Raw genomic sequence first — 25,744 nt, 5'->3', positions numbered from 1 at the left:
CCATTAGGTCCCTTAATCCTCCATTAACCAGGCAGGGAGAAGAGGAGAAAGGAGGATGGTATCAGTAAGGAGGCTCTATAAAATATGAAATAATATTTGAACCCACTTTAAAAAAACACACTCTAAAAAATTGGCTTAATTACTAGCTTGTAACCACTAAAGCTGAGATAAACACAGATTTATCAATATTGATCTGTGAGTTCTAATTAACTACCTAAAAAGAATTGTTTTAAAATATAATTTCAAATAGTATTCAACACTGACAATCTCTGTACAAAGTATACCACAGTCTGCTTAAGGTTAAAAAAACAAGTTAACTATATGCAATTAATAATTTGTATAAATCTGGGAGATTGGAGTTCATATTAAATTGTAACACTACAAAATTCAACACTTTTGGCCTATACCCACCGAAATGTTACAGGATTAGCAAAATATATTTCTTAAATAGTAAACAGTACTTTTTGTTTGTTTGTTTGCTTTTTAATATTACGTGCAGAGCAAAAGAAGTTCTGAGTAAGAATCTGGTTGAAAATTACATTTGATTACGTTAAAAGACTCTTCCAGTCTGATAATAAAGTAGTCCTTCAGTGTTTAAACACTTTACATCTGTAACTGATTTCACTCTTTCAGCCAAAAGATGCATTTATGCTGCCACCATTACATTTTCAGAAGAGTTTAAGTTACAAAACTTGAGAGAGCTTCAAAGCAATACTTAATCTAACCATTCTGATCTTGATGGCTCTGTTAAAAATAATTTAGGACACTAAACAGAAGAGAAACCCTTTACAAAATTGATAACAATTGGTCTTAAATCACATTATTTTAAATTTCCTTCCATAAATCAACTATACTAACCTGAGGGTTCGAGCATTTTATCTGAAGTGACTCTAGGTCAACATGGAGACAGACGACAAATGAATGCCTTGTATCAGGTCCTGTAGCGAGTAGTTTTTGAGATGTAACAGCTAGAGTAGAGGTACAACCCATGGGTTCCACTAGGCAAAGTGTCACTTGTTTTCCGAAAAGGGTATACATGCTGAAATGATGCAAGCTGACGGTCCAAGGAAAAGCATTACCTGGTAACAAGGACAAAGGGGGTAGAGAAGCACACATATAAAAATATAGTTGTCACTTGATAGTAAAGTATCTGTTATCTATTTTTGAAATATAAAACATTTAATACTGCATCAAAAAAAGCAACCATACCAGAGACCAATGTGCTAAACAATTTATATGCTATTTAAAAGTAATTTTGACAGATGTTGTATTTGTATTTATTATAACGTACTACATATCAACAATTATATAATCATAAAACATACAGAAATAATAACATACTACTATATCAATAATTACATACATTATGAAACATACAGAAATAGAACTTAAGGAAATGGGATAGATAGAAGTTCTAACTTCCTTTTCCTTCACCCTAGTGGGATGCATTGTGCAACTGCTGGGGATGTATTCATTATACCTTGAAGACTACATATCTAGCTGAAGAATAAGAGAGGAAAAGAATAAATAATCTATTATCGTCTGTTGGACCACCTGCACCAAAATCACATGGGTGCTTACATAAACCATAGATTCTTGGTTTCTAATTCAGACCTTCTTAATCAGAATCTCCAGGGTTAAGACTCAAAATGCATTCTGGCATATTCCACTGGTGATTCTTATGTATAATACGTTATTTTTAAATAAAATATACTTGGCAAAAAATTAGCATTCATAAATATCAGGAGCAAAAGCAAAATTCCTTTCCTCCTTTTATACTTTTTTCTTTTATTTATGTATCAGAGATTAAGTCGTTAATATGAATTATGAGATAAAACCATTTTTTAATGCAGCTACAGATACAGTACTTTGTGAAATGATTTTTTAAAGTATACTCAGCATTGGAATATTTATTAACATTTATTCTTGAGATGCCAACTAAAGCAAAATAGGTTCCTATGATTTACAGTTTTGACTTTGCAATTCTAGCACTTTTAAGTATAGATATTATAGACATCTTTATAAGGTACTGATACATCACTGAAGATGTATTAGAAAATATAAAAAGAAGAAAAATCTAGTTAAAACCCTGCCACTCCCAATAATAACTATTAACATAACTAATATTTCCTTCAAGTCTTTTTTTTTTTCCCTGCATTGTGCTGGATATGCCCACACGGTTAAGAAGCAGGGACACACTGTACTTTTACATTCAGGTTATTTTCCAGTGACAGTAAAAATACCAAGTGAATTACAAACAAGATCATACTACACACACACACACACACACACACACACACACGGAATATAAATAATCATTTGAACTATGAATGGTGATATTAAGTAGATGCTACAAGGTAGGTTCTTGTAAGTTTGAATACTCTAAATGTCTTGACCAAATATAGTTCATAAGATTAAAATTAGAATCTTTGAAATTGAGACTTGAATACTAGAATAAATCTAGCTACATAGTAGGACACAATAACTTGACTGGAAACAATGAAAACTGCATAATAGTATGTGGTCAGCACTGTGGTACTCTGCCTGTCTTAAGATTTAAAATGTTTGCCCCCAAGAAAGAATGACAAACATTAAATAATCTGTAACTAATTCAAAAATTATTCTTAAACCTACATAAAGTTCCATGCTATTTTACAAAATAAACTCTTTGCCAAATTTGTCTTAAAATATTCTGGAATGATTTCAGGTTACATATTTTAAAACTGGTAGTGAGCTATATATAGTTTTTCAAATTTTTGTTATCCAAGAAATGCTAAATGGTGGGTATGTTGGATGAAGAGCACCAAATTTAAATTTGTTTAATTAGGGGCGCCTGGGTGGCACAGCGGTTAAGCGTGTGCCTTCGGCTCAGGGCGTGATCCCGGCGTTCTGGGATCGAGCCCCACGTCAGGCTCCTCTGCTGTGAGCCTGCTTCTTCCTCTCCCACTCCCCCTTTGTGTTCCCTCTCTCGCTGGCTGTCTCTATCTCTGTCAAATAAATAAATAAAATCTTTAAAAAAAAATTTTGTTTAATTAAAAATAAAATCCCAAATGATATTAGTACTATCTCAGCTGTATCTCTGCTTCTCCCTTGGAACGAGACCAATAAATTGAAATTTGTTTCATCATTTTCTAAGTCTTAAACAGGACGTTTTAAAGCAATACTTTACACCCATTTAGTCTGCGGACTGTCTTTTAAAAAGCACACTCTACCTAGAAGCTGGGATCTTAACATGTAATGACAAAAATTCCCACAATTAATCATTGTGAAAAAAATTATCAAAACACAGGAAATCATTAGCTGCACAAGTATTCCTTTTGCATACATATACGCACAAAATAAAAACACCTTATCTATTTATAACACTGGAAATATAATGTTCTAGGGACTCCCTAAAATATATTCAGATGTCCGTGGCAGCCAGAACCACAAACTATTCTGAGACTTTCAAGACCAGTATTTTACTGTAATTGTAAAGTTCTAATGCTGTAACATGTTTTATTTTAGATAAACTATTGTTGGCAGAATTCAGAAATTTTCAAAGTATATAAAGAACAAGAAAAATGAAAAACGAAGAAAATTTATAATTCCATTTCTGGGTGAATTTGTGAAAACTCTATTATTGACAGAGAAAAAGACACCAATAAAATTATCATGAAAATGACAAACACTGTCTTAATTCAGATTAAATAATCTGAAAGAGCATGAATATGACTGAGCTTTGGGGAAAAATAAATACATAAAGAAAACTCAGTAAGACCGTGAGCTACATGTGTCAAAAATGAGGAAGAGAGAACTGGAGTTAATTAGATTACATTAACTTACAACCGAGAAAAAATTTTAAAAGTATACATGGTGGATTTCCTTACATTGTATGACATGTTGCTGATTTTGCACAATACTAGAAGCAGAAGATAAAAAACTGGTTTAGATACCAAAGAAAATTATATATGTATTATATACACATTCAAAAATTTTATTATCAATGTTGGGGTCAGTGAACAGTGATTAATTACTAGACCCTCATCATACAAATTTAATTTACAATCTTGAATCTTGGTGGATAATATTTTATTTTATTAATATTTTGGAAAGGGAATCAGTCTTTCCCTTTCTAAAGATACTCCACTAGACTACCGGAAAAAGCATACTTGGGGCCAAAGTGAATCACTTTACAAACTTCAATGTGGCAAATAAGAAAGTAGGTCAATAATGGAGATTTTTTAGATCATTTTTCTTTGCTCTCTTAACCTCAGTCATTAATTGTCTTCAGAAACAAACAAAAAAGTATCTTCTTCTCCTAATTTTTTCCAGTATGTCCCACAATCCAGTATGACTCAGAGAGTTTTTTATTTCAAATATGGTTTGGTATAACAGAATTATTTTACTATCTACTGTGAGGTTAATACTTTGGAGACAGATACACTATATTCTGCAAATATAAATGAGCCAAAACTGCTAACATTGTTTTCCCAAACCACTTAGCACTTAATTGATTTAAGGCAGTTAAGGTAAAGGGTTCTTTAATTCTAAGTGATGTTAATTTAAGTAATGGATACTTTCAAGGAATGAGTCATTACAAATAATACGAATATAACCAATTTTCCTAGCGGAGAGCAGCCAAAATGCCTAGAAGAGAGGTAAATGAAAATGAGTAACCTACAGATTTGCTCTCCATCAAAATTCTCCATTTCGAACTTAAACAACTCAACATTAAAAAAAAAAACCAAATAAATTGGCAATTAAAAATGGGCAAAGGATCTGAACAGTTAGTATTTCAAAGAAGACATACAAATGACTAACAGATATGTGAAAAAATGCTCAGTATCCCTCATCATCAGGAAAATGCAAATCAGAACCACAAGGAGATATCACCTCACACCAGTAAGAATGGCTAGTATCTAAAAGACAAGAAATAATATGTGTTGGTGAAGATGTGGAGAAAAGGGAATCCTTGTGCACTGTTGGTAGGAATGCAAACTGGTGTAGCCACTATAAAAATCAGTATGGAGATTCCTCAAAAAATTAAAAATAGAGTTAACTTATGATCAGTAATTACACTACTGGTTATTTACCCAACGAAACAAAAACACGAATTTGAAAAGATCTACGAACCCCTATGTTTACTACAGTATTATTTAAAACAGTCAAGATATTCAAACATACACATTCTAAAAAAACAAACAAACAAAAAAACCTTTTTTCTTTTTCCCCCCTCTTCTCTTTTTACTCCCTTCTCCACATTTTATGTATATGTTGTCACATTTACATCTTTTTATTCATAATTTTGTGTTTAATTATGACCATTTCTTTTCCACTTAAAGAAGTCTATTTAGGGGCGCCTGGGCTCAGGTCATGGTCCCATTGTCCTGGGATGAGCCCTGTTAACAAAAAGAGTTAACTGCCTGCTCAGCAAGGACCCTGCTTCTCCCTCCCCTCCCTGCTCCTGCTCTCTCTCTATGTCTGTCTCTCTCTCAAATAAATAAAGCCTTAAAAAGAAAAAGAGGAGTATCTTTAAAATTTCTTGTAAGGCTTTATCTCTTGTTTGTCTTGGAAACTCTTTATCTCTCCTTCAAATATGAATGATGATCTTGCAAGGTAGAACATGTCTGAACTTAAATGACAATCAAATTAATATAAACTGCTTTTAGTTAGGATGTTATATAAGAAGCTCATGGTAACAACAAACCCAAAACCTACGATAGATACACAAAAAATAAAGAGAAAGAAAGCCAAAATTACACAATAAACACTCCTCATTCACAAAGAGAGGAAGAAGAAAGGAATAAAGAAATACAAAAAGAACCGGAAAGCGAATTTTTAAAATGGCAAGAAGTACATACCTATCAATAATTACTTTAAATGTAAATGGCCTAAATGTTCCAATCAAAAGACATAGTGTAGCAAAATGGATAAAAAACCACACTCATCTATATGCTATCAATAAGACACTCACCTCAGACCTAAGACACATACAGACTGAAAGTAAAGGAGTGGAAAAACATTCACCACACAAATGTTAGAAGAAAAAAGCTGAGATAGCAGTACTTGTATCAGACAAAATAGACTTTAAAACAAAGACTGTAACAGGAGACAATAAGGGTACTACATAATGATAAAGATATCAATATGACAAGAGGATTTAACAATTTTAAGTATATACTCACCCAACACTAGAGCACCTAAATCAATAAAGCAAATATTAACAGACATAAAGATAATCAATGGACAGATAATCCAGACAGAAAATCAATTAGGAAACAATGTCCTTGAATGACACATTGGGCAAGACAGACATAACAGATATATATAGAACATTCCATCTAAAAAAATGGAATACACATTCTTTTCAACTGCACATGAAACATTCTCCAAAACCAGATCACATACAGGCCATAAAACAAGCATCAATAAATTTAAGATTGAAATGAGAAAGGGAAGTAGGAGACAGATGCCCAACCTTCAGTAACTGAAAACAGGATGTCCTGCAAGTCCCCATGGTTGAATTCCTTGTAACAGCTTGGAGAGAGGACAACACTTGACCAAAGCCCATTTGTGGATGGTTGTCGTCCCAAACTGCATCCTTACTGCAAAGGGTCTCCACATTTCCATGTGCATTTTGTGAAAGCCTTTTGTATATATGACCCGTGTTTGGTTAATACATGTAAACATCATAATTATAAAAATAAGCAATCTTTTTAAAATGCTTTAAAAAAAGACTGAAATCATACCATCTATCTTTTCTGATAACGAAACTAGAAATAAATTGCATAAAAAAACCTGAAAAAAACCCACATATCTCGGAGATGAAACAACATGATACTAAACAACCAACTGGTCAATGAAACAATCAAAGAAGGAGAAAAAAATACATGGAGATAAATGAAAATGAACACATAAAAGGTCCAAACTCTTTAGGACACAGGAAAAGCAGTTCTAAAAGGGAAAAGTATAGCAACCGAAGACTTCCAAAAGATATGCTGGCTAACTGAACATAATTTAAAAAAAAACAAAAGAAAAGAAAAAAAGAAACAAGAAAAAGTTAAAATAAATAATCTAACTTACACCTAAAGTAACTACAAAAAGAACAAACAAAATCTAAACCGATTCAAAGAAATGAAATGATTAATATCAGAGCAGAAATAAATTATGAAGAGACTAAAAAAAACAGAAAAAAAAATGAATGAAACCTAGGGCTCATTTTCTAAATAAACAAATTTGACAAATACTTAGCCAGACCCATGGAAAAAAAAAAAGAGAGAGAAAGAACCCAAATAAATAAAATCAGAAATGAGAGAGGAGAAGTAACAACTGACTCAACAGACATACAAAAGAATGTAACAAACTACTTTGAAAAATACATGCCAACAAACTGGACAATCTAGAAGAAATGGATGAATTACTAGATATATACAATCTTCCAAAGTGAACTATGAAGAAATAGAATATCTGAATAGACCGATTACAGGTAATGAAATTGAAGTCCAGCACCAGATGGCTTCATAGGTGAATTCCACCAAACATTTAAAAAAGAGTTAATACTTATTCTCCACAAATGACTCCAAAGAACAGAAGACAAATGAAAGCTTCCAAACACGTCCTACAAGGTCAGCATTACGCTGATAGCAAAACCAGACAGAAGACACCAGAAAAAAAGAAAACTATGGGTCAGCATCCCTAAAGAAAATGAATGCAAAACCCCTCAACAAATATTATCAAACTGTATACAACAATACATTAAAAAAATAATTCATCATGATCAGGTGTGATTTATTCCAGGGATAAAGAATGGATCAATACTCACAAATCAATCAATATCATATATCACACATCAACAAAGGGTAAAAATCATATGCTCATCTCAATAGGTGCAGAAAAAGCATTTGACAAGATTTAACATCCATTCATGATAAAAATGCACAACAAAGTGGGGTTAGAGGGCATACCTCAACATTATAAAGGCCATATGAAAAACCCACAGCTAGGGCACCTGGATGGCTCAGTCAGTTGAGTGTCTGACTTTGGCTCAGTTCATGATCTCAGGGTCCTAGGATCAAGCCCTGCATCAGTATCCCTGCTCAGCAGGGAGCCTGTTTCTCGCTCTCCCTCCTGTCCCTCCTCTCCTGCTTGTCCTCTCTCCCTCTCTCTCTCTCTGTCAAATAAAATCTTAAAAAAGAAAGAAAGAAAAAGGCCACAGCTAACATCATGGTCAATGGTGCAAAACTGAGAGGTTTTCCTGTAAAGTCAGGAACAAAACAAGGATGTCCGCTCTCACCAACTTTTATTCAACGTAGTACTGGAAGTCCAATTTATAGCAATCAAGTAAGAAAAAGAAGAGGGGCGCCTGGGTGGCACAGCGGTTAAGCATCTGCCTTCGGCTCAGGGCATGATCCCGGCGTTATGGGATCGAGCCCCCACATCAGGCTCCTCCGCTATGAGCCTGCTTCTTCCTCTCCCACTCCCCCTGCTTGTGTTCCCTCTCGCTGGCTGTCTCTATCTCTGTCAAATAAATAAATAAAATCTTTAAAAAAAAAAAAGAAAGAAAGAAAAAGAAGAGGCGTCTACACTGGTAAAGAAGAAGTTAAACTGTCACTATTTGCAGATGACATGATATATATAAAAAAATCCTAAACACTCCACCAAAAAACTATTAGAAGTAATAAATTAATTCAGTAAAGTGGCAGGATACAAAATTAATAGCTACTAATGGGTAGCATTTCTATACACTAACAACAAAGAAAGTGAAAATTTTAAAAAGCCACCTCTTACAATTGCACCAAGAAGAATAAAATACCTACGAATCAATAACCAAGGAGGTGCAAGACCTGTACTCTGAAAACTATAAAACACTAATGAAAAACACTGAAGACAACACAAACACAGGGAAAGATACTCTATGCTCATAGATTGGAAGAATTAATATTGTTAAAAATGTCCGTATTACCTGAAGCACTCTGCAGATACAAAGCAATCCCTATCAAAATACCAACAAAGAATAACAAAATTTGTACAGAACTACAGAAAACCCATAATAGCCAAAGCAATCCTGAGAAAGAAGAACAAAGCTTCAGGTTTCACAATACCAGATTTCAAGATATGCTACAAAGCTGTAGTTATCACAACAGTATGGTACTCGCACAGAAATATTCACAAAGATTAATGGAACCGAAAAGACAGTCCAGAAATAAACATGCTTATATGGTCAATTAATCTATGATAAAGGAGGAAAGACTATACAATGGGGAAAAGACAGTATTTTCAATATATGGTGCTGGGAAAACTGGTCAGCTACATGCAAAAGAATGAAAGCAGATTACTTTCTAACACCAAAAACAAAAATAAACTCAAAATGGATTAAAGACCTAAAAATAAAACCTGAAACCATAAAAATCCTAGAAGAGAGCACAGGCAGTAATTTCTCTGACATCTGCCATAGCAACTTTTTTCTAAATCTTTCTCCTGAGGCAAGGGAAATAAAAACAGAAGTAAACTACAAGGACTACATCAAAATAAAAAGCTTGTGTATAGCAAAGGAAATAGCACAACTAAAAGGCAACCTAAGGAATGGATAAATATATTTGCCAATGACATATCCAATAAAGGGTTAGTATCCAAAATATATCAAGAACTTATACGATACACACACACAGTGAATAATTCAATTAAAAATGGGTGAAAGACATGAACAGACATTTCTCCAAAGAAGATGTCCAGATGGCCAATGAATACATGAAAAGATGTTCAACATCACTGATCATCAGGGAACTGCAAATCAAAGCCACAATGAGATGTCACCTCATACCTGTCAAATGTATCAAAAACATAAGAAACAAGCGTTGGCAAGGATGTAGACAATGACACTCATGTGCTGTTGGTGGGAATGCAAACTGGTGCAGCCACTGTGGATAACACCATGGAGATACCTCAAAATATTAAAAATTGAAACACTATATGGTCCAATAATTTCACTATTGGGTATTTACCCACAGAAAACAAAAACAGTAACTCAAAAAGATATATGCACCTCTGTGTTTATTGCAGCATTATGTACAAGAGCCAAGATATGAAAGCAACATAAGTTGACAACAGATGAATGGATAAGAAACACACTGGAATATTACTCAGCCATAACAAAGAATGAGATCATGTATTTGGACAATATGGATGGACATAGAGGGTATTATGATAAGTGAAATAAGTCAGAGAAGGAAAAGTGCTATATGATTTCACTCACATTAAGAAACAAAGAAACAAAGAAAAAAAAGAGACAAATACAAAAACAGACTCTCAAATACAGAGAACAAACTCGTAGTTGCCAGAGAGGAGGAGGGTGAGGGAGGTGAAATAGATAAAGGCTATTAAGAATAGATTTATTGTGAACAGCACTGAGTAAAGAATAGAATTGCTGAGTCATTATACTGTACTACTGAAACTAGTATACCACTGTTTATGCTTCAATTTAAAAAAAAGAAGAAATGAAAAACTTAGAGCTCAATAGCAGATTCATGGTGGTATAAGGAAAAAAAAAACCAATGAACCTATCAATAGAGGACATATCAGGGCATCTGCGTAGCTCAGTCGGTTAAGTGACTCTGTTTCAGCTCAGGTCATGATCTCAAAGTCATGAGATCAAGCCCTACATTGATCTCCACGCTCAGTCTGTCTGGGATTCTTTCCCTCTTCCTCCCTTGGGAAGGGAAGGGAAGGGAAGGGAAGGGAAGGGGAGGGGAGGAGAGGAGAGGGGAGGGAAGGGAAGGAAAGAAGGATCTTTTTAAAAAATGGAGGACATATCAATTGACCTTATCCAACCTGAAGAAAAATTTGAAAAATTAACAAAGCCTCAGAGACCTGAAGAACAATATCAAACATAATGATCTAAATTTAACACAAGACCCAAAGGAGAGAACATAGAAGAAAACAGAGAAATATCTGAGGAAACAATGGCTGATGAATCCTAAAATTGATAAATAGCATTAACACATAACATCCAAATAGCTCAACCAAGCCCAAATAAGATGAATACTAACACACAAATACCTAGATTTAATGTAGAGAAACTGGTGAAAACTAAAGAACCAGAGAAATTACTCAAGGCAGTAAAAAAAAAAAAAAAATCTATAGGAGAAAATCAATACATTTAAAAGCTGACTTTTATGTGAAATAATGGGGTTCAGAAGGCAGAATATCAACAATATACAAATTATGGAAAGACCCCAAATGTCCATTGACTGATGAATGGATAAAGAAGATGTGGTATATATACATACTGGAATATTACTCAGCCATCAAAAAACAATGAAAATTTGCCATTTGCAATGACATGGATAGAGCTAAGTGAAATAAGTCAGAAAAGACAAACAGCATATGATTTCATTCATATGTGGAATTTAAGAAACAAATGATCATGGAGGAAAAAAGAGGCAAAGCGAGAAAGACTCTTAACCATAGAGAACATACTGATGGCTACCAGAAGGGAGGTGGGTGAGAGGATGTGTTAAATAGGTGATGGGGTTTAACGAGTACACTACTTGGGATGAGCACCGGGTACCGTAAGTGTTGAATCACTAAATTTTACACCTGAAACTAATATTACCCTGTATGTTAACTAACTGGAATTTAAATAAAAACAAAAAGACCTAAGGGGGGGAAAAAGAAGGCAGTGAAAAATTACATTCAAATACAGGAAAGAAAATAATGAGCTGTCAAGGCAAAAACCGTATATCCAGGAAAAATATATTCCAAATATTAAGATGAAATAAAAACAATGTCAGATAAACAAGCGTTGAGAGACTCACTGCTAACCAAAGTGCCTTATGAGAAATACTAAAGTCAGTCCATAAGGTATTAATTCAAAACCACAGGAAAACATGAAGAGAACTGTATAGAACCAACATGTGGGTTAATATGAAAGACTATAAATGTATTCTTTCCCATTTCTCTTAAGTTCTTCAAAAGGCAACTGATTATAGAGAGAGCAATAAATAAGATACTGTTGTTGGGTAATGATTCATGGAGATGTAATCTGTGTGAACAGAATGGGGCAGAGAACAGAAATATGTTAGAACAAATTGTATATAATTCACAAAAATTAAGTTAAAATATATCTAAGTTAGAGTGTGATAAATTCAGATGCATAATAATATAATCTCTACAGTCACCATTGAAAAAGTACATCGTAAAAATATTGGGGAAAATAGAATTGTACACTAAAATACACATTTAAAATATAGGAGGTAGTAAAAGAGGATCAGAGGAACAAAATACACAAAAGAAACAGACAACAAATAGCAAATGACCAACTTAAATATTTATTTCTTTATTTAGAGAGAGAGACAGAGGGGACAAGCAGGAGGGGTAGAGGAAGAAGGAGAGAGAATCTCAAGCAGATTCTGCACTGAGCACAAGGCCTGATGTGGGACTCGATCTAACTACCCTGAGATCATAACCTGAGCCAAAACCAAGAGTTTGACACTTGACCGTGCCACTCAGGATCCACAGCAAATGACCAGTTTAATTCAAATATATCAATATTACATAAAATACAGATGGTCTAAATACCTCACTTAAAAATAAGACATTTTCAGATGGCATAAAAAAGCAAGATCTAACTAAAAGAAACACTTTTCATTCAAAAATACAACTACATTTAAAGTAAAAGAAAGGAAAGATATACCATAAAAATGGTAAACATAAAAATGTTGGAATAGCTGTAATAAATGACAAAATAAATTTAAGAAAATAAGTATTATAGGGGTGCCTGAGTGGCACAGTCAGTTAAGCATCGGACTCTTGATTTTGGCTCAGGTCATGCTTGCAGGGTCCTGGGATCCAGCCCCACGTCAGGCTCTGTGCTCAGCAGGGAGTCTGCTTGAGATTCTCTCTCTCCTTCTCCCTCTGCCCCTCTCCTTGCTCATGCTATATCACTCTCTCAAATAAATAAATTAATTAAATCTTTTTTAAAAAAGAAAGTATTACAGAGAGAAAAAGAGACACTTAATAGGGATAATGGGTCAATACTTTAGGAAGCTATAACAATTAATTACATACGCATCTAACAATAGAGTTTCAAAATACACAAAGCAAAAATTGACAGGATTTAATGAATACGCAACTAAACAATAAAACTTGAATATTTCAATACTCCACTTTCAATAATTGATAGAAAGTCAGTGTAGCTATAGATGAGTATACAACAATATCAACCCATTCAACCTTACTGACATACATAGAATGCTGCACCCAACTAACCATAGAAAAACTACTGACACACATATGGAACATTCTCTCAAATAGACCATATGATAGACCATAATGTAAAGGTTAATAAATTTAAAAGGTTAAATTATTAAATATATGTTCTAGACCACAGTGGAGTTAAATCCGAAAACAGCAATAAAAAGAAATCTGTGAAATTTTCAAGTATTTGAAAGTTAAACAACCCAGCGTTTCTAAATAACCCAAGGGCCAGAGAAGAAAGCATAAGGAAAATTATAAATACTGTAAAGTAAATGAGAAAAACAATATTTGAAAATTTCTGAAATGCAGTTAAAGCAGTGCTTAAAGTTTATAAGCATTAAATGTCTATATCATAAAACAATAAACCATCACATCAATAACCTGTTTTCAAAAAAAAAAAACCCAAATATCTAAGTTTTCCCCTTAAGAAACCAGAAAAAAAGAAAATGAAACAGAAAGCAAGCAGAAAAAAAGAATAAAGATTATAGCAGAAATAACTGAAACTCAACAGAAAAAAAAATCAATAAAACTAAAAGTTGATTCTTAGATCAGTAACATGACAACTCTTTAACTTCAAAAAAGAGAGTCCAAAAATTACCAAACAAGAATTAAAGAAGGAATACTATCAACACTAACGAAATTAAAAAGGATTAAAAAGACATTATTATGAACAACTCTATACACCCCAGCAATTTAGACAACTTAGATAAATGGATAACTTTCTAGACACAATTTATTAAAACTGACTAGAAGAAAAATAGAAAATCTGAATAGACCTAAAAACAAACAAAGTGACTGAATTATTAATTTAAAAACTTTCTATAAAAAAAGCAGCCCACCCATTCTCCATGACTTGAAGGATAAACTCTATCAAACATTAACAAAATAATGCCAATTCTTCACACACTTTTTAGAAACAGAAGAAGTGGAAAGACTTCCTAAGTTATTCTATAAGGCCAGCATTATCCTATTATGAAAACCAGATATGGACACTGCCAGAAAACTATAGAATAAAATCTGTCATGAATATATACATATACAAAAATCATTAGGGGAAAAAAAAAAAGCATGGGCACCTGGGTGGCTCAGTTGTATCTGACTCTCGGTTTCAGCTCAGGTCATGATCTCAGGGTCATGAGATCCACCCCCTGTCAGACTCTGTGTGGAGTCTACTTAAGATTCTCTCTCTCTCTCTCTCTCTCTCTCTCTCTGCCCTTCCCCCAGCTCTCACTCACACTCTCTCTCATGAAAATAAAATCTTAAAAAAAAAAAAGAAAAAAGCAAACTGCCCAGCACCAAAAGAAGGGATGATACACCATAAGAAAGAGGGATACATCTCCCAAATCCAAGATTGGTTTAATCATGTAATCAATTATATAAAATTAAGGGATACACCATATTAATAGTGTAAAGTGAAACACATACACACACACACACACACACACACACAACCAGTATCTCATTGGATTCATAAAAGCATTTTAAAAAATCCAAACAACTTCATGGTAAAAAGTCTCAATAAATTGAGAATAAAATGGGTCTTTATTCTTGAGAATAAAATGGAGAATAAAATGGATGAAGGACATCTATGAAAAATCCATAGCTACCAAATATTTAGTGGTGACAGTCTAAAGGCTTTCTTTCTAGATTTGGGAACAGGGCAAGGATATGTGCTCTCATTGGTTCTATGCAGCACTGTACTGGAGGTTTAGCCAATGTACTAAAGTAAAAAAAAAATTAATGACATCCAGATTGGAAAGAAAGTAAAACAGTCTTTACTCACAGATGGCATGGTTCATAGAAACTAGAAAGGCATATAGAAACTTTCAGAGAATCACACTAAAAGCAACTAGAAAAAAACAAGTTCAGTGAGATCCCAGGATATAAGGGAAACCTACAAAGTCATATTTTTATATGAAAATAAGAACATAATTCCATTCACAACAAGTTCAAATAAATAAAATGTATTTTTAAAACGTAACTAAGGACATGCAGGGCATGTAAGACACTGACACCTGCAAAATACTACTGAGTAAAATTGAAGAAATAAAAGGAGAAACATTCTATAATCATAGATTGAAGGTCTCAATATTGTCAAGATGGCAAATATCACGATATTTTATTTAGAAATTAAATGCAATTCCCATCAAAGTCTCCGCAGGCTTTGTGTAGAAACCCATAAACTAACACTCAAATTGGCATAAGGATGCAAATAACCTAAAATAGACAAAATAATTTCAAAGAAAAAAAGACAGTTGGATGTGACTTATATTACATAATTTTAGAGACAACAAAACACACCACAGTAATCAACATTGTGTGCTACACGCAAAAAGACAGCGTATAGATCAATGGAATAGAAATGAGAGTTCAGGAAGAAAAGAAAACAAGCTTAGACTTAGGGTTGATTGATTTTTCAGGAAAGGTGCCAAGATAATTCCACAAGGGCTGTGTTTAGAACAAATAATGCTGGGAAAATTAAATATCCACGTACAATAAAATGAACTTAAGACTCTTAACTCTTACTTCACACTGTCTACAAAAAATACATCAAAATGGACCACACACCTAACTGTAAGAGCTAAGACTAAGACACCAAAAGGACAATAAAGAAAATCGATAAAGAGGATTTTATCAAATTCTAAAATTTATGTTTCAAAGTTTACTGCTAAGAAAATGCAAATCCAAACCATGGAAACAGTGCAAGTGTCCACCAACTTGGATGAATGGATAAAGAAGATGTGGTATACATACACAATGGAATATTACTGTCATAAAAAATGAAATCGTGCTATATGCAATGACATAAAAGGAGCTAGAGTATTAAGCTAAGCAAAATAAGTCAGTCAGAAAGACAAATACCATATGATTTCACTGATACATGGAATTTAAGAAACAAAACAAAGGAGTATAGAGGAAAAAGAGAGAGAGGCAAACCAAGAAAGACTCTTTAACTACAGAGAACAAACTAATGGTTACCAGAGGCAAGGTCGTAGGGGTGGGTGGGTGAAAGAGGTGATGGGGATTAAGGAGTGCACTTGCTGTGAGGACTGCTGAGCACTGCAGGAAAGTGCTGAATCACTACATTGGACACCTGAAACTAATATTACACCGTACATTAACTAACTGGAATTTAAATAAAAACTTTAAAAAAGGAAAATGCAAATAAAAGCCCAACCTACAGGAAAATATTAGCAAATAATATATCTGAAAAAGGACATGCATCTAAACATATAAGAACTCTACAATTCAAAAATAAGAAGATAACTAAAAACCAGACAATTTAAATGCACATGTCACTAAGCAAATATACTAAGTACATGCAAAAACAGTATCATTAGTCATTACAGAAATGCAAACTGACTCCCCAGTAAAGTACCACATACTCTCTTAGAATGGCAAAGATACCAAGTGCTGGCAAAGATATATTGAAAGTAAAACCCTAACATGTTAAAAGTGGAATGTAAAATGGTACAATCACTTCTGAAGTGTTTGGCCATTATCCAAAATGTTCAACAAAAACTTAACATAAAATCCAGTAATCCCACTCCAAAGACTCTATCCATAATAAATTATAACATTTGTCCATACAACATGTACTCAAATGTTCATAGCAGCATTAATCATAATAGTCAAAAACTGGTTAACAATGCAACTGAGGGGCGCCTGGGTGGCGCAGTCGGTAAGCGTCTGCCTTCGGCTCAGGGCATGATCCCAGCATTCTGGGATCAAGCCCCACATCAGGCTCCTCCGGTAGGAGCCTGCTTCTTCCTCTCCCACTCCCCCTGCTTGTGTTCCCTCTCTCGCTGGCTGTCTCTCTATGTCAAATTAATAAATAAAATCTTCAAAAAAAAAAAAAAACAACAATGCAACTGAATATCAACTGCCGAGTTAATAAACAAAGTGTGGTGTGACTACAGAATAAATGTTACTCAGCAATACAAACTACTGACACTTGCTACATCATGAATGAACTTTAAAAATATTATACTAAGTGGAAAAAATCCAATGTAATACACTGATACATAAGTATATAAGGCACTAAGAAAGATGCAAAAGACCACATATTGCATGATTCCATTATATTAAATGTCCAGAAAAAGCAAATTTATAAAGAGAGAGATCAGTGGTGCTTAGGGCTGGAGCGTGTGGAACAGTAATTAATTGCAAAATGGACATAAAAAAACTATGACGTGATACAAAAGTTCTAAAACTGTGTTGTGGTGATGGTTGCTTATCTTTATAAACTTACTAAAAAATCACTGAACTGCACTCATATAATGAGTAAATGTTGTGAATATAAATTATAATTCAAAAAAGGTGTTTAAAGATGGAAGGACAGCAGTAGAGAAGAAAACAGCCCAGGCCAAAGTGTCAGTGTACCGTAAGCAGAGCTTCTGTTAAGTCCTCATTTACTTTCCACTCTCTGTCTGGCATATTTTGGCCACTAAAGATCAGTTCTGATATTCTTCTGTTGACCATCAGAGATCACAGAACCCCCATTTCCTAAGATAAGTTGACTTTATTTCTTCCTTGCAACCTGACAAACTATGATTTACAGAAAGGAGAAAGTCCATAGTCACTAAACACTAAAAAAAGTTAAGACAGATTTCTTAAAATCCTCTTACTTTTAGATGGAAATGGATTCAAAACATGTTAAGCCTATGTGAAATGTGCATAAGAAAAGAAAAAAAACAGTGAATATTTTGTCAGGAATTATCTTAATTGTACATTATGAATATAATCATTTTACATAATGAAAATTTTATGTGTGTATGTCTGTATGTATTTATCACACAAAACAGAAAGAATAAAACATTGGGAAGAAATACAAAACTAAACAGTAATTATCACCAAAGTAATTTTTCTTTTCATCTGTATATTCTTACTTTAAAAATTTCCTTTAATGAGGACATTATGCCAAGTGAGACAAGTCAGAGAGAGGAAGACAAATACTATGTATGACTTGCATATGCAATCTAAACAAGGTGAACTCACAGAAACATAGAGTAGAATGGTGGTTACCAGGGGCTGGAGGGTGGGGGGACTAGGGAGATTCTGTTAAAGATGACAAACTTACAACTAGAAAATGAAGAAGTTCTGAAAGCCTAACACACAACTTTGTGATTATCGTCAATAATATTGTATATATACTTCAAAGCTGCTAAGAAGACTAGGTATTAAATGTTTGCACCACAAAAGAGAAATGATAATTATGTGACCCTCAGAAGGGTTAGCTGACACCACGATGGTAGTCATATTGCAATACATAAAGGTAGTAAATCAACATGTTATGCACCTTAAATTACACAAGGTTACATCTCACTTATACCCCAATTTTTAAAAAATTCCTTTAATAAGAATATGTTACCTTGTATCATAAAAAACGTATTTTTATGATCTTAAGGCAATGTAAATTATATACTTTATTTTAAAAGAAAAATATGACACACTGGATCTGCCATATTGGTTTTGTTTTTAAAATAAGTTTACCTGTGTGTGTGTGTGTGTGTGTCTGTGTGTCTGTGTGTGGTGTGTGTAGGGGTGGGGTGGGGAGGGGGGTTGTTGGGAAATACAAAACTGATTGACAGGGGATAAATAAAGTAAGGTTCATTCTCAAGCCTTTAAAAGTCACAGAACCTGTAACTACACATATGATGTAGCAGGATGGATGTGAGCTACTGAGAAGATGATAATGTTTATAACGATTAGACTAACTACATTTAGGCATTTCAACAGCTCAACTTCATTTGTAATACATACATGATGGCCTCTAAGAGATTTATTTAACAGCAGCAACATCAAGAACAAATCTTGAGCCTTTTCTGAGCTTCTTCTTTTCCCCAAGGTATCTCAGTTACATATGGATTAAGAACTAAAGTCATAGGCACTTGGTAAAACTGGAAAAAAGAAAACTATTATAATAGTACAGCATCATCTTTCAGAACAAGTGGAAATTATACTTACCAAAGTAAGATATTAAAAAATTCAAAATGGAACAATAAATATAAATCAGTAAGATGAAAAAATTACATGGAAAAAATAGCCTTTTTGTTTTTCATAGATGCTCAACAATTTTAACATCAGTTTCTATGAAAATTCACTAAATCCAACAATAGCAAAGTTTTAATTTGTAAATGATCCCAATATTCAATTTCTGTCAAAATATTTTATTAAAGTTGCAGGCAACTCTTTCAAAGAAGAAAAACAAACCTCTGCTAGGCACAGTGTGGAAACCCATCTGCTCAGAGGTGTGAGCTGGATGTAGCAAATTACATCTGCAAGCCTTGCTGCAAATGCCTGCTAATGAAACTCAAGATGTTGATTTTGACCCAAATACCCTATACAGACTGGACCTGACTATAGTAGAGATCATCTCTCCCTTTCCATGGCAATTGAAATCATATGACAGTTCAACAAACGGCTCCTCATTTTGAACTTCAGAAGTCCAAATTCAGTACAGAATAATCTATGAGAACCCTTTTTGTTCATCCTATCGGTCATTTTGTAATTGGCTTTTTTTCCCCGCTTTTTTCAAGTCATAAGGATGAAGAATTCTTTTTCAATTATTTATGAATTTGAAGACAAGTCAGAAGTTGACAACCTTTTCATTTCTAAAGTTTATTTTGTTTCATGTTTCATGTTTCATTCCCCCCTCTGATTACCCCCCCTCCATGAGAGACTATGGACTATGGGAAACAAACTGGGGACTTCAGAGGGGAGGGGGTGGGGGAAGGGGATGGAACTGGTGGTGGGTAGTAAGGAGGGCACGTATTGCATGGTGCACTGGGTGTTATACGCAACTAATGAAGCATCAAACTTTACATCAGAATCAGGGGATGTACTGTATGGTGATTATTAATTTGAAGACAAGTCAGAAGTTGACAACCTTTTCATTTCTAAAGTTTATTTTGCTCCTTTTAGTAACCAAAAACTATTTACTGAACAGCATACTCTACAATCAGTGAGCCCTATTTTGTGCCATTCATTGTGTTAGGTGACAGGATTGACACCATGAACAACAGATATGCTTCTTGCCCTTTTCACCCTAGTAGGGAAATCAGATGCTGAATAAAAATAGCTAAAATTGGGATAGGTGCATTAAGAGTGATGACTCAAAAGCAGTAAGAGCACAGAACAGAAGGACCTGGCAAGAGAAGTACAGGGAAGTCTGAAAAATGAGAAGAAAGGCTAGAGAAGAGATGTAGAAGGAGGTAGTCACATATGTAGCATCTGCTAGTGCCCTGCAATAGGACAGAGATGTCCTTGCTCAAAGAACACAGAAAATGATACTAAGGCTGGGCTTGGGCGGTAGATAGCGATGAGACAGTGGCCCTACTTTTCTCTACAGAAGCACTGGATATGAATTTCCTTTCTAAATCACAGGGCAGTATGATTCACAACAGATAGATAAATAGATGTAGATATGAACACAAACACTGCAATACATTAAAGTATTTCCATCAAAATAAAAGGTCTGAAGCACAAAACCTTGGTTACATAGGAAACTATTCTTTGTTGCTCATTCCATCATAAATTTAAATAACTGGTTTCAATAAATTACAGTTTTAATAGAAATTTAGAACTCATAATGATAATCAAGCAATACCAAAGACAGAGAGCAAGAAAAAAATAATTTAATATGTGTTGTGAGAACAAGAAAATAAAAAGTTTTAATCAAAAATATGGTATTCATAACCACCAAATGGTGAGATTCATCTCAAAATTTTAATTAAAACTCCAAGTTGCTTCTATAATAGAATATATAAAGAATAAGTAATTAAGTTCCACTTTTGTTTAAATTATCCTGCCTTGACTTCTGTTCCTTGCAACCTAAGAATACCAAGGCATATACATCTAGATACCACCCTCTCTGTCTTTCTCAAATAACTTAAAAAAAAAACAAAACTGTAGATTTGTTATATCAATTCTTCATGAGAGTGTTCAAGATGGTGACATAGGAAGACCCTGAACTCATCTCCTTCCCTGGACACAGTAACTTAAAACTGTATATGGCATTGTTTTCCTCTAAAAAGGACCTGAGACCTAGAGGAGCAGCACCTCCCCACGAAAGACAAGAGAGAAACATGTAAGAGGGTGGAAGAGGCAGACATGGCCTTGCCCAAAAACCACCCCACATGAGGCACAACTGGGAGGGATCCTACAAATACAGAACACTCCCTGGAAAAGTTGAGGGACTGTGGCCCACATTAGTAATCCTGACCTTGGGGGCACAGTAAAGACAAGGTCTAAAATGTCTAGTTTTTAGTATCAACAAAGATTAAGACCAGGTGAATCACAGTACTTTAGGAAACAAAGATCTGTTCTCAAGGGGCTTGCCCCCAAACCTATTTGCCCTGTGATCCATCGCAAAAGCAAAAAATAAAAAGCGCCTAGACCATATGAGAGGAAGACCCATTTACTAGTGTCACAGTGGCTACCAAAGAGAGAGGAATCTGCAAGGGGGAAAAATAATTAATTAATTAATTAATTAATTTTAAAGATTTACAAAAGGAATCTGCAAGGATTTTAACAGTGGATGGAAGTGCTGTCAACAGTCATTTTTGCAATCTCATCCCACCTTGTTGGTGAAGGAGCCAACAAGTACCATTTTAGGTAGACCCTTCTAGGCTGCTGGAACCACATGCGGGGCTCAATCCCTTGACCCTGAGATCTTAACCTGAGCTGAAGTCAAGTATGAAACACCTAATGGACCGAGCCAAACAGGCACCCCTACCTTTTACCATCTTAATTAGAATGTGTCTTGGTGTGAGGGGGCTTGGTCTGCCTACCACTCACCATGAACAGGTTGGGTAGGCCTCCTGCACTGCCCACTCCCATGTAGCACCAAACATGTAAAAAAAAGTCAGATGAATGCCCCAAGCCACGCCCAATCCACCAAGAGAGCAAGCCACAACCAGGATAGGCAAGCAGCTGGAAGCCCACTCTCCCCATGCAGGAGTCAAGATACAACAGGCCAGGTGAGTACCCGGAGCCCTACCTTTCACACATAGCAGCTGCAGCCCTATGAAAGCCAGTGGATGAACAGCCCACAGGAGGGATGCCCACAGTGTGCCTAGATCTGGCAGCCACAAGGGACAGTGCTTCTGGGCCACATAAAACAGCTCCTACACAAGACTATTGCTTCAAGGCTGAGGGAGGTAGCCATTTCACCTAATAACATACAAACAGAGAAACAAGCAAAATGAGTAGCCAGAGGAATGTATTCCAAACCAAAGAACAAGGCAAATCTGCAGAAAAAGATCTTAATGAAATGGAGAGATGCAACCCACCAGATAGTGTTCAAAGTAATGGTCATAAAGATACTCACGTATCTAAGCAACGGAGGAATACAACAATAACTTCAACAAAGAGAAAGTAAGAAAACATGAAACATATTAAATCTGAACTTATAAGTACACTAGAGGAGTTCAACAGCAGAATGGATGAAACGGAAGCACGATCAGTGTGCTGGAAAACAAAGGAATGAAAGAAGTGAGGATACCCTAAGGGACCTCTGGGACAACATCAAAAGGAATAACATTCTCATTATCCAGGTCCCAGAAGGAGAAGAGAGAGAAAAGTCGAGAAAAATTATTTGAAGAAATAATGGCTAAAAACATCTGTAATCTGGGGAAAGAAACAGACATCCAGATCAAGGAAGAGAGGCCCAAATAAGCCCAAAGAGAAACACTGCAAGACACATTCTAATTAAAATGGTAAAAGGTAGGGGCACCAGTGTGGCTCAGTCGGTTGGGCATTCAATGCTTGATTTCAGGTCAAAATCTCAGGGCCAAGGGATCAAGTACCACATCTGGCTCTGCTCTCAGCAGGGAAGCTACTGGATTCTCTCTCTCTCTCTCTCTCCCTGCTCATACTATCTCTCTCAAATAAACAAATTTTTAAAAATAAGTAATAAAATAAAATGGTAAAAGGTAAACAGAAAATCTTAAAAGTAGCAAGAGAAAAAAAAAAAACCATATTGCATACAGGGAAAACCCCATAAAGCAATTAGGAGATATTTTGGCAGAAACTTTACAGTAAAGGCCATAAAAGAGTGGCATGACATATTCAAAGCACGAAAAGGAAAAAATGGCCAACCAAGAATTCTCCACCCAGACGTTATCATTCAGAGAGATTAAGAATTTTCCAGAAAAGCAAAAGCTAAAGGAGTTCATCACTACTTAAACAGCCTTATAAGAAATGTGGTCCATATATACAATGGAATATTATTAACCCATCAAAAAGAACGATTTCACAACATTTGCAGCAACATGGACGGGACTGGAGGAGATTATGCTAAGTGAAATTAAGTCAAGCAGAGAAAGACAATTATCATATGGTTTCACTCATTTATGGAACATAAGAAATAGGAAGATCGGTAGGAGAAGGAAGGGAAGAATGAAGGGGGGGTAAACAGAAGGGGGAATGAACCATGAGAGACTATGGACTCTGGGAAACAAACTGAGGGCTTCGGAGGGGAGGGAGGTGGGGGATTGGGATAGGCGTGATGGGTATTAAGGAGGGCACATATTGCATGGTGCACTGGGTGTTATATGCAAATAATGAATCATGGAACATTATATCGAAAACTAAGGATATACTGTATGGTGACTAACATAATAAAAAATTATTATAAACAAAATAAAATAAATGTCAAAAAGGCTACTCTAAACTAAATATAAAATTTACTATTTAATAAGAAGAAAACATACAAAAGTAAAAATATTGCTGGAAAAGGTAAATAAATAATAAAAAGTAGTAGACATACCACTATAAACCAAGTAGGAAGAGTAAAAGACAAAAGAAGTAAAATTAAGTAAAAATATAATAATTAAGTTCAGGGATACATCAAATAAAAATATGTAAAATGTATCATCAAAAATATGAAACATAAGGTGGGGGAAAGTAAAAATATAAATCTTTGGAATGTGTTGAAAATTAAGTTACTATCAACTTTAAAAAGACGGTTATATACATAAAAGATATATGTAAACCTCATGGTAACCACAAAGAAAAAATTTACAGTAAATGCACAAAAGAAAAAAAGAAGTAAATCTAAATATAACACTAAAGAAAACAACCAAAGCATCAGAGAGAAAAAGAGGAAGAAAGGCAATGGAAAGGAACTACAAAAATAGCCAGGAAACAATAAACAAAATGGCAGTAAGTTATACCTAGAATAGTTATTTTAAATGTAAATGAAGTACACTCCCCAATCAAAAGACACAGAATGGCTGAATGAGTTAAAAACAAAACCCATATATAAGCTGCCTATAACAGAATCACTTCAAATCTAATGACACACAAAGACTCAGCGTAAGGATGGAAAAGGATATTCCATGCAAATGGTAATGAAAAGAAAGCTGGGTTAGCAATACTTATGTCAGACAAAATAGATTTAAAACAAAGGACAGCATTACATAATGATGAAAGAGTCAATCCAACAAGAGGACATAACATTTATCAATATTTACGCACCCAATATAGAAACACCTAAATACACAAAGCAAATACTAATAGAAGACAGAAATAGATAGCAGTATAATAATAGTCTGAGACTTTAATACTCCACTTATATCAATGAAGACATAACCCAGACAGAAAATCAACAAGGCAACATTGACCTTAAAGGATCAGATGGATTAAAGAGATATATACAAAACATTCTATCCTAAAGCAGAAGCAGTACTTTTTTTCAAGTGCACACAGAACATTCTGCAGGACAGACTGAATGTTAGGCTACAAAGCAAGCCTCAATTAATTCAAGAAGACTGAAATCACATCAAGTATCTTTTCCAACCACAAATGTATGAAACTAGAAATCAATTATAAGAAAAAATATGAATAAAGCACAAACACATGGAGACTAAACAACATGCTATTAGACAACCAATGATACAATGAAGAAATCAAAGAGGACAGCAAAAAAATCTTAAGAAAAAATGAAAACAGTAACACAAATTTCCAGAATCTTTGGGATGTGACAATTCTGCTTCTGTATTTATCTGAAATAAAAATGCTAATTCTAAAAGATCTATGTACCTTTTTGATATTCACAGCATTATTTACAATAGCCAAGGTATATAAGCAACTTAAGTGTTCATGGATAAATGAATGGATAAAGAAAATGTGGTATACATATACAATGGAATATTACTCGGCCATTAAAAAGAAGGATTATTTTGCCATTTGCAACATCATGGCTGGACCTAGAGAATATTACGCTAAATGAAATAAATCAGACCAAGAAAGACAAATATCATATGATTTCACTTATATATGGAATCTGAAACAGAAAAAAAATTGAACAAACAAAACAGAAGACTTGACACAGAAAACAAACTAGTTATTACCAAAAGGATAGGGGTAGGAAAAGGGGTGAAATAGGTAAAGGGGATTAAAAAGTACAAACTTCCAGTTACAAAATAAATAAAATTATGGGGATATAATGTACAGCATCATCAATAATATTGTAATAACTTTGTACAGAAACAGATGGTAGCTA

The 25,744-nt window shown here is 34.4% G+C and overlaps 1 protein-coding gene across 11 annotated transcripts in view; it reads right to left on the bottom strand.

Moving 5' to 3' along the window:
• The window catches only part of VPS13B (vacuolar protein sorting 13 homolog B), a 768,204-nt gene that overhangs the window by 354,311 nt on the left and 388,149 nt on the right, over nt 1-25,744 (bottom strand). For 10 of the 11 annotated variants that reach the window (XM_034668364.1, XM_019810220.2, XM_034668365.1 and 7 more), the window contains one exon: nt 859-1,079. In XM_034668364.1, the coding sequence (XP_034524255.1) occupies nt 859-1,079 (221 nt within the window). Of the gene's footprint in view, nt 1-858; nt 1,080-25,744 lie in introns of those variants that run through there. The other variant, XM_034668374.1, reaches the window with a different exon arrangement.

The sequence above is a fragment of the Ailuropoda melanoleuca genome, chromosome 9, assembly GCF_002007445.2.
Source record: "Ailuropoda melanoleuca isolate Jingjing chromosome 9, ASM200744v2, whole genome shotgun sequence".
Classification (NCBI taxonomy): Eukaryota; Metazoa; Chordata; class Mammalia; order Carnivora; family Ursidae; genus Ailuropoda; species Ailuropoda melanoleuca.
This window is presented reverse-complemented; position numbering and strand designations above follow the sequence as displayed.